A 10,486-nucleotide genomic window follows, 5' to 3' on the forward strand; every position below is an offset into this window, starting at 1 on the left:
TCATGGCATTAAGCTATTTTCTGGAAAACTTGTGATAAATACAGGGGTGCAAAAATTTATTAGGGAGAGTATGAAACCCAAAGGCTGTGTAGTTCCCTTTTAATGTGCTACAATTAGAGCCTGGAGATGCAATAGTTTGTCTAGACACTTTGGAAATAAAGGGCAGGACTTTAAGATTTTGAAAAATCCCCTTCAATTTTCTTTTTCTAGAACAGATCTATTTTGGTAAAGCTAAACAATTATCTTCAATGGGATAACCAATGACTAAGCCAGGAATTGGGAAGCAGTTCACATCACTGGGCATCTGTACCACTCTTTTCCACCCCTCAAGACTAGCCATGGGCATTTTCCATTTTTCAGTGGAATTTCTACTTTCTGCTGTCTGGCTCATTCCTGAGGTAGCGGCCCTTATCTCCTGTTTCCAGCAGCCTACCCTTTTAGAAGAGAAGCCCTAACTACCTAAACGGCCCAATGCTGAAGAGCCTTAGAGAAGTAGCTCCAGGTCCCATAGGCGGAAGCTCCCTACAAAGAGAAAACACTGGAGAAGCCCTCTAGTAGCTACTCCACACCATACACACATTCCCTTCAAACTTCTTCCAGGGTTCTAGAAATTCTCATTCCTTGTAGTCTCCGGATTTCCAACTGCCTACGGCCGTATCCTCTCCAAAGGATGCCACTTTACCTTCCTCCACGATGCAGGCCAAAAATTCCCTCTACAGGTATCCAGTAATACCTCAAACGACTCCATACCCAGGGTCCTTCCTTTCTCTGCCTTCCAAATACACGTCGATTCCCTCTCCGGTCTTGGTAGGTCCTTTCTCCCTCACTCCCTTCGGGACTCTGTAACCCCCGCCCTCATGCCTCCGCCTCCATTCTGCCCTAGGACTCTTTAGCTGGAATTTTGGCTTAGAACACTGGCCAAAGGAGACTTAGCGATCCCATCCCTTGTTACGGGTACCGAGGCGTGAGCGCTCTCCAGCTCCCCTCCTCCTCCACGCCCCTCATACTCACGTGTCACGGGCAAAGGGAGTAGCCAAGGCGCAGAATCCCCGGCTGAATACCTGTCTGGGGCTGGGAGACAGGGCCAGCGAAGAGCCAGCCACAGACCCCGCACCCAGAACTCGTGTCAAAGGCCAGCGTTCCCCAAGGCGCCTCGCTGTGCTCCACTTCGGGAACCGGAAACAGGAAGCACCAGGCGTCCTCTGGGCAACTGCTCCTCCCACTAGACCCCGCGGCATGTGACCACAGAACCATTTCTCCCCTTTCCCCTTCCCGGTCTCCTGGCCGATCCCAGACGCTGATTGGCCAGGAAACTGGGCGTGTAGCTCCGCCCTTGTCCTATTAACTCCAATCACTATCGAGATTTTCAAGTTGAGTCCCACCTTTTCGGGTCGTCTTTCTACCAATGGGGTCCCAGAGTCCCGCCTCCCTGCTTCTCCGCTCGCGGAGTCACGCGCGGTCACGCGGGGTCACGCGCGGTCACGCGCCAGGCCCGCTCCCCGGTAGGTCCCCCTGAAGAGGGTACGCGAGGGCGGGCGGCGGAAGCGGAAGTATGGAAAGGGAGCTGTCGGCCAGGCCTCAGTGGGAGCTGTAGTTCTCACCCCAGGTCTCTTCCTTTCGGTACTTCCCCAGCTCGTTTGCGGCCTGCGAGAGGCGCTGTTTCGCCGTCTGCCCGCCCCGAGTCCCGTTGTCTCCAGGGTCGGTACCTAGAGGATAGTGGACGGCGGTAGTCGCGGTAGTCCTGGCTTTCTTAAGGACATCTTTGTTTTTTCTTTCCATTCTAGAGTTCAGTATCTTGGGGTCTGTTGTTACCGATACTGTTTTCTTTAGCCTTGTCGTCCCGGTCATTTTGCGTAAAACAGTGCGACCAGTTCTGCTCACCAGAGGTTTCGTGGCATTTTGAGTGATGAGCGTTTTGTAACCAATTCTGTTCACTCCATCCTGTCCGCATTCTCGTGTCCTGGGGAAAGAGCAATTCACTTTTAGTCTTTGTGCCTTTGCCAGGATCCTCTGCGGTTTCCCTCAGGTGGGTCTTACTCGTCGCTGAAGTCCTTACTTACTACTTGCTGAAGTCATGCGCGTTCCTGGAACTTGGTTCAAATGCTTTTGCTCCCGTGATTTTCTGCATGAACTCTTTCCGGAATGAAGAACTCCTTCCTCTAAATGCCCGCTTATTGACTCTACCTGGTTTTAGCCCGATTTCATTCTGCTTTGACTCCTACGTTGTTGGGGTGTGTGTGTGTTTGTGTGTGTGTGTACCCTCTTTTCGCGGGTAGGGACTGGATTTTGTTTCGTCCTTCTCCTCACCAGAGCTAGTACAATGTTTTGAATCTAGTAATAATCGAAGCTAACACGTGCATAGTTCTGTGGCGCCGGCACTGTTTTAAGTGCTTTAAAGGAGTAGTGATTCATTTAATCTTCGCACTTACCTTGAATTTTAAAGGTGATGGTGGCTAAGTAACTTACTCTGGGTCCCACAGCTATTAAGTTAAACGTTGTTAGTATTCAGGTTCCCTAATTTAGGTGTAAGTTAGTTATATATGCATATAGTCTTCAGAGTCCAGGCTCTCAAGCAATACTTTATGCTCACTGTATAGGATCCTGCATTTGTTTAGTAATTGGTACATTCAATTCAGCCAAGGTGGTTATCATGTTGGGTTGGGTTTGAATGTGTTCTCAAGAAAAAAAAAATTAAAAGGTGAATTTCTTTCTTTTTTCTTTTCTTTTAAAGATTTTATTTATTTATTTGACACAGAGAGACACAGCCAGTGAGAGAGGGAACACAAGCAAGGGGAGTGGGAGAGGAAGAAGCAGGCTCCTAGCAGAGAAGCCTGATGTGGGGCTCAATCCCAGAATGCCGAGATCACGCCCTGAGCCGAAGGCAGACGCTTAACGACTGAGCCACCCAGACGCCCCAAAAGGTGAGTTTCTTTCTAATAATAAAAGTAATTTGTGGGGCGCCTGGGGTGGCACAGTGGTTGGGCGTCTGCCTTAGGCTCAGGGCGTGATCCCGGCGTTATGGGATCAAGCCCCACATCAGGCTCCTCCGCTGTGAGCCTGCTTCTTCCTCTCCCACTCCCCCTGCTTGTGTTCCCTCTCTCGCTGGCTGTCTCTATCTCTGTCAAATAAATAAATAAAATCTTTAAAAAAAAATAAAAGTAATTTGTAATCAGGAAATACAGGGAACGATAAAACAAAAATTCATAAACCCACCAAGAGGTTGTGTATTTCCCTCAGGAATATGTTATCCATTTCCTTTGTAAAAACATTTAATGCCATCAGATATTTCTGTATATCACTAACTTTACAAATAAACTTTTTAATGGTTGCATGATATTTAGGTGCGTGGATTGCTGCTTAAGCAATTCCATTAGAATTAGGTATTTAAATTTTTTCTATTGAATTGCTTTTATCAATTCATTCAACAAATATTTACTGAGCAATTACACTGTTATAGAAAAGACAAAAATCCCTTTTACAATGAGCTTTCATTCTAGAATTGATATTCATTTGTTGGTGAATTCAAATTTTAACTTCAGAAATCTTGCTTCTTGGTCATTGGTAGAGGGAAAGTAGGGTGCATGTTGGAAGTGGTGAAAGGTCCAGCAATGCAGTTGGCCAGGATGAATAGCTTATCTTACGTAGGAGTAAGAAGGAGGGAGAGACTTCCCTTTCCATCCACTTACAAATAACCTGGGTTACTTCCCTGTTTCTCAGGCTTCAGTGCCCATTGTGAAAACTGTGCCAGGGACAGAAATTGAAATTAGCAGAGGTTTTGCCTTTCTGCTCTGTGTCTGTCTAGCTGTGATGTTAACAAGGACACCCTCCACGTTATACCCACACCCTCTTCCACATACAATTGCTCACTTTGTTTAGAATGCAGTTCTGTGAATTTTGTCCTAAAATCAAATGCTGAGGATGCCTCCTGTTTAGTATAAGCAGAGGAAGGGAAGGTGCTTGAAAGATCTAGTNCAGAGGAAGGGAAGGTGCTTGAAAGATCTAGTCCCCCCCCACCTCATCCATGGAGGATATATTCCAAGACCCCTAGAAACCACGAACAGTACTGAACCCCGCATATACTATATTTTTTTCCTTATACATACATACCTATGATAAAACTTAATGTATAAGTGAGGCACAGTAAGAGATTAACAACAATAACTAATAATAAAATAGAACAATTATAACAACACGTGAGTATGGTCTCTGTTAAAATATCTAACTGTACTGTACTCACCGTCCTTGTGATGGTGTGAGGTGATATGCCCCCATGATGAAGCGAAGTGAGGTGAATGACGCAGGTATTGTGATTTAACGTTAGGTTGCTGTTGACAGATAAGTCAGGAGGCGGATCATCTGCTTCTAGGATGTGGTTGACCTTGAGTAACTGAAACCATAGAAAGCGAAACTGTGGGTTAGGGAAGACTACGGTATCCTGAATTCTTTCTTCAATTTATTGCTTTGATAATTTTCCTGGGTCTGCTTTTTAACTCTGAGCTGGGAGCTTGGTTGGGAATGGCTTTTTAAATCTCTCAGCAGCTTCTTTCTGTATGAGTTTTGTGTTACAGGCTTTGCCCTGGTTTCACTGTCAAATCCTGCCTGCTCACAATTTCTGATCTGCTTGGAGATCTTTTGAAATTTGTTTGGTAGTTTCTTTTTTTTTTTTTTTAAAGATTTTATTTATTTATTTGACAGAGATAGAAACAGCCAGAGAGAGAGGGAACACAAGCAGGGGGAGTGGGAGAAGAAGAAACAGGCTCATAGCAGAGGAGCCTGATGTGGGGCTCGATTCATAACGCCGGGATCACGCCCTGAGCCGAAGGCAGACGCTTAACTGCTGTGCCACCCAGGCGCCCCGCCTTTCATTCTTTTTGATGGCTGAGTAATAAGTATGTACGATTTTAATTATAAATGCATGCAGATAAAAATCAGTCAGTATGAATTCATAGCTCTATTTCACTCCTGAGTTATAATCCAATACCATTATTTATTTTGTTGCTCTAATTGTTTTATTTTTAGCCATTGAGAGCTTTGTCCGCTTGGTTCCTGTGTCCTTCTGACATGCTGTCATCTTTTTTTTTCTTCTTCAAGTTTTTGAGTATTTCCTCATTTTCTAGCACTGAAAGACTAAAAGGTGCCCCAGACTCATCTTGGATTTTCTGTGCCCTGACCCTAGATTTAGTCATTTCCTCAAGAAACTCTGGTTCTTACGCTGCCACCACCACCTCTTCCCTTTCCTCCCCCTCCTCCCCCTCCTCTTCCTCCTTCTTCTTCAGCCATCTTAACTGTTTTTAAGTGTACAGTTCAGTAGTGTTAAATATTGTTATGGACTTAAAATTTGTGTCCCCTTCCACCCCCAAAGTCACATGTTGCAGCCTTAACCTCCAGCGTGGCTTTATTCTTTATTTTGTGATGGTGCCTCTAAATGTTACAGGATTTTTGTCCCCTTAGTGCCCAGGTTCTTGGTCACACCGCTTCAAAGAATGAAGAGGTAGATCAGACGGAAGGTGGTGGGCAGCAAAGCAAAGTCTATTGAGCAAGAGTATGAAGCTCTTGGAGAGGGAGGGGGGCCCGAGTGGGTTGCCCCTGGAGTTTTTAAGTTTAGGGGTTTTTATGAGCTCTTTTGCAGAACTATCTTAAGCATTCAGGGTGTGCCGAGTTGTTCTAATCAGGGCTTTGGTCAGGTATCTGTCTACCTATTAGGTTAATGTCTCTGTGCTGATGGTCTTTTTTTGGTGACATCTGGGGGCTTATGTCTTCACTGCCCCTTGCCCGTGATATTGACAAATGCCTTGTGGTTAATTGACTTATTTTAGGACATTTTGCAGAAGTCATTTCTGCAAAGGCTGCATGGCAGAATGCTAGTGTGGTCCTGTCTAAACTGCAAAACAGGATGTCAGTGCTGTTTTATTTTAGCTGCTCTGACTCCATATTTTCTTGTGGGGACACTGGCCCTGACTACCTAACTGTCCAACTAACTCCTAACATAAGAAAGTAATTAAAGTTAAATGAGGTCATGATAGTGGGGGCCTGATCTGATAGAATTAGTGTCCTTAAAAGATGCGCCACCAGAGACTTGCTTGCTCGCTCTCTTCCTGTACACATGCGCCGAGGAAAGGCCACAGGACACCATGATGAGAAGGCCACTGCAACCCAACGGGGGAGTTCTCAGCAGACACCAACCCTGCAGGCAGCTTCATCTTGGACTTTCAGGGTCCAGAACTGTGAGCAAATCAATTTCTGTTGTTTAAGCTACCCAGTCTAGGGTATTGTGTTATGGCTGCCTAAGCAGACTGATACACATTTATTCCCCTTGTTGTACAACAGAGCTCCAGAAGTTTTCATCTTGCAGCCATGAAAATTCTTTCAATTTCTATGCATTGACTACTTTGGACACCTATGGAATCATAGAGTATTTGTCTGTGTGTGTGTGTGTTTGTGTGTGTGTGTGTGTGATGAACTTATTTCGTTTATCGTACCATCTTCAAGGTTCCTCCATGTTGTAGAGTGTGACACAGTTTTCTTCCTTTTTAAGATTGAATAATATCCCATTTTATGTATAGACCACATTTTGTTTCTGTTGTCTTCTTTTTAAGGGCATCAGAATTTGTTCTTATAGGCAGTGAAATTATTGGCAAATCTTTTTGGTTCTGTCAGTCTTATTTTTCTCTGTGTTCACGCAGTCCGCACTGCATCACCTCGGGTCTCTGTTCAGCCGTGGGGCAGGAGGCCGTCTCCAAGGGGGGCTTGCAGGGGCTTGCTCTCAGCCAAGGACCACGGTGAACTCCCATGACGTTTTGGGACACCTCTCTCTGCAGTCTCTCGTCAGTTACCCTGCCCTGCGAGCTCCAGGCATATAAAACAGCTCAAAACTCGCATCTCTGCCTCCTCAGCTTAGTGAGACTGCTGCTCTGTTTAGGATTCATTTTCCTCCTTTGTGCCAGAAAGTGACCCCGGGTAGGATAATGCCAGGGTGTTCCGGCTGCTCACTTTTGCGTGTTCTGTTCTCTCAGGGAGCAAAGTGCTGCCTGTACTTCTGTGCCTGAAACAGTTGCCTTATGTATCTTGTCGTATACAGTTCTTTGGCTGAAGAGCAAGTCCAGACTTACTCTGTCATGGTGGGAAGCAGGACTATACTATTTTTTTAAAAAAATTTTAACTTTTATTATTATTTTTCAAAGTAATCGCTATGCCCAACATGGGGCTCAAACTCATGACCCTGAGATCAGGAGTCACACGCTCTACCAACTGAGCCAGCCAGGCTCCCCAGAGCTATCCTAGTTTTTTATTGGTATGCTCTCCCTGCTTTTCATCTCTTTCCTGTCTTGAACTTATGTAGAGTTTTAATTCCGTTTCTGTTTTCCTTACTTTAACTTTTTATTAACGTTTCACCTATTAAAAATACATTATTCACCCTTTATTTAATTTGTCTTTATTTAATTTGTTCCTCTTATAGTTGTCTTTGCATATGAAAATAAGAGAGCAAGGAGAGAAAATTTAATGGAATTTCTGACCCGGTGAAGCTTAAGATTAGAGCACAATCGGGAAGATATTTAGGGGAACATGGGGGTACAGCATAGTCACAAAACATGTATCTGGGAGATAGTTCATTTTCCCCATGATGCCAGGCACAGGCAGCCAACAACAGTCCATTTCTCTTGTCACATATTCCTAACCAAAAGCTCCAAGAAACAATGAAATTGGTCCCGTTTGGCATGCATCTATTTTCTCAAAAGGAAACAAAGCAAATATAAAATCTGAGATAAATTCATAGCTAAGAACCACTGTCATTTTTATTCCAGTTTCCATAATTGAAATTGCTGGACTTCAGAGCAACTTTTCCTTGCTGAATAGACTTAGTGAGATGGAGATCAATTTAATATATATTTAATGTGTATCTAGAGAGAGTGGTGAGGAAAAAAAAAATCACAGTTTAGAATATTAATTTCTTAATCAGCTCCAGATTTTGAGTCATTTCCTGAAAAATTACTTCTGTTTTTATCATGCTGGACCATTTGAAAAAAAAAAAAACAACACACACACAACTTGAAACCTTCAAATTTCCTGCTCACAGTTTAGATATTGGGCTGTTTCCTCACTGACATGTGTCTCTTCACACTTCTGTAATTTTACTCTCTCAACTGAGTGTGAATGATATTAGATGGAGTTGACTGACGATGGTATTTATTCTGAGTTACAGTTGTCTACAGAACCTCAAGTCCAGAATGACTACAGACCACAGCAAACAGGTGAGTTAATCAAGTTAGTGTGCAAAACCATGTAGAGTGCCCATAGACTGAGGGATGAATGGGAGGTGGAATAAGTTTGGAGTAGAGGATGCAGAAAAATCGAGGGTAATTTGAAGGAGTACATTTGGTTCAGTTTGAAGTCCAGACTTGGGATATGAAAGTCGGGGATACAGTCAAGGATCTGATCTCAGTTAAAACTCAGATGAAGTCTTTTCGGACTGTTCACTTCTAAAGTCTCATCTATGAAACCCAAGCTAAGGCTGTTTAAATTCTAAGTATCTCTGTTTTTCTGACTATGAAAGCAGGAGAAAGACACCAATAACTTTGCTAATGGTTAATAGTAAGAGTTTGTCAGAGAAGAAACCGATTCACATTATCTACGTTCCTCTCCACAGTATTGCACAGGAGTGTGACTGGGGTAGGAAGAAGGCATTGAGAGTACTACAAATACGTATTCCTGGTGACTCTGGGGATTTGAGGATGAAAAAGACATTTTTATGGGGAGTCCTGGGAGACCACTTTCTGAGACAGGCAGATCATAGTATAAGAGCCAAAATAAATATTTGATTTTATATCTTGGGCAATAAACTCCCATTAAGTATGTTCTTTAATGCGGCTTCATCAACTTTCTCTCTTTTTGCTACGTAGTCTTATTATTATGATATTTAGTGTTGTTCTTTGAAAGCATTGCTTTTAGCAATTATAATTATATAATTAAAATTATAATTTGCTACATCATTCCAGTATACTTGGACATTTAGATTTATTTCCATTACTGTTATTTATATGGCATTGGATATTTTCATTTATATATAGATTTCTTTTGGATTATATCTGTCCCAATTTCTAAGGAATAGAAACGTTAAGTCAAAGGAATCTACATAGTAAAGTTTAAGTGCAAGGTCACACAGCTGGTGGTAAGTTGGAACTTGAATATAATTATTTTTATTTCTAGGCAAGTGGTTTTTTATTTATATCCAGTACACATTGCATATTCTTACCTGCTGCCGGGATGCTCATTTCCACCCCAGCTTTCCAGGGTGCTCTACTTGGGAATAGGGATATAGACTAGGAACTTTAAAATTACATAAAAAATCTATTTACAAAATTATTACATGTTTATTATGGAAAATAGGGAACCTATGAAAGCAGATATAAGAAAATAAAAATCACTATTTTTACAACAATTGGCAATTATTGCTGTTACTATTTTGATCTATTTTTGCCTGTCTTTGCCAACGTACCGTATGTACTCTACTAAGAGGCTTTTAATTGTATATTTCTAAAGTAAATTTTTAAAAAATTTAAAATTTCGCTTAATTTCTTGAATTGGATTATGATTACACAAATACAATTAAGTTTTGATATCTTTTTCACTTTGCATAACATCTAAAATCATTTATTTCATTAAATATTTTTCTATAGTGAAAATGTATTTTCTTTTTTTTTTTTAAGATTTTGTTTGTCAGAGAGAGAGAGAGATCACAAGCAGGGGAATTGGCTGGCAGAGGGAGAAGCAGACTCCCCGCTGAGCAAGGAGCCCCATGTGAGACTCGATCCCAGGACCTTGGGATCATGACCTGAGCCTAAGGCAGATGCCCACCCAACTGAGCCATCCAGGCATCCGAAAATGTATTTTCTCATGTCACTAGAAATCTAGTGTTTTGGGATGTATCAGTCCAAATGTTTATCATGCAGAACTCTCGCATTTTAAAGATACCTCTCACTATAAATTTTTCTTTTTCTTTTTTTTTAAAGATTTTATTTATTTATTTAAGAGATGGAGAAAGAGAGCACAAGAAGGGGAAGGAGTAGAGACTCCATGATCAGCGCAGAGCCCAACGTGGGGCTTGATCCCACGGCCCTGGGATCATGTCCTGAGCCGAAATCAAGAGTTGGACATTTAACTGACTAAGCCGCCCAGGCACTCGTCACTATGAATTTCTTTCTTTTAAAAAGTTCAGAATGCTAAAATAAATTTTTAAAAAGTGGGGTGGGGAGCCTTGGAAGGTTCAGTTGGTTAAGCGTTTGACTCTTGGTTTTGGCTCAGGCCATGGTCTCAGGGTCATGAGATTGAACCCCCTGTCGGGCTCCATGGTGGGCATGGAACCTGCTTAAGATTCTCTCTCTACCTCTCCCTCGCTTAACAACAACAACAAAATAAGCTCAGAATGCTTCATGCATATACACACATGTCTACAGGGTAATTTATCTAAAATTTAAGATTACCAGATAAA

General features: G+C 42.5%; 2 protein-coding genes and 1 non-coding gene across 7 annotated transcripts in view; 1 reads left to right on the plus strand and 2 right to left on the minus strand.

The window, feature by feature from the left end:
- The window catches only part of M6PR (mannose-6-phosphate receptor, cation dependent), a 26,814-nt gene extending 25,559 nt beyond the window's left edge, over positions 1 to 1,255 (minus strand). Inside the window, exon 1 of the mRNA XM_002929195.4 lies at positions 1,012 to 1,255. Coding sequence (XP_002929241.2) covers positions 1,012 to 1,238 — 227 coding nt within the window. The 5' untranslated portion in view covers positions 1,239 to 1,255. The remainder of the gene's footprint in view (positions 1 to 1,011) is intronic.
- A 214-nt stretch (positions 1,256 to 1,469) lies between these two features.
- The window catches only part of KLRG1 (killer cell lectin like receptor G1), a 75,267-nt gene continuing 66,250 nt past the window's right edge, over positions 1,470 to 10,486 (plus strand). For 3 of the 5 annotated variants that reach the window (XM_034645618.1, XM_034645617.1, XM_034645619.1), the window contains exons 1-2: positions 2,862 to 2,921; positions 8,201 to 8,249. The gene's annotated coding sequence lies outside the window, so the exon portion shown is untranslated. Of the gene's footprint in view, positions 1,503 to 1,567; positions 1,699 to 2,861; positions 2,922 to 8,200; positions 8,250 to 10,486 lie in introns of those variants that run through there. The other 2 variants (XM_034645621.1, XM_034645620.1) reach the window with 2 other exon arrangements.
- TRNAR-CCU lies at positions 7,191 to 7,263 on the minus strand. The gene has a single exon. It is a non-coding gene; the product is annotated as a tRNA-Arg (tRNA).

Source organism: Ailuropoda melanoleuca, chromosome 16 (assembly GCF_002007445.2).
Source record: "Ailuropoda melanoleuca isolate Jingjing chromosome 16, ASM200744v2, whole genome shotgun sequence".
NCBI lineage: Eukaryota > Metazoa > Chordata > Mammalia > Carnivora > Ursidae > Ailuropoda > Ailuropoda melanoleuca.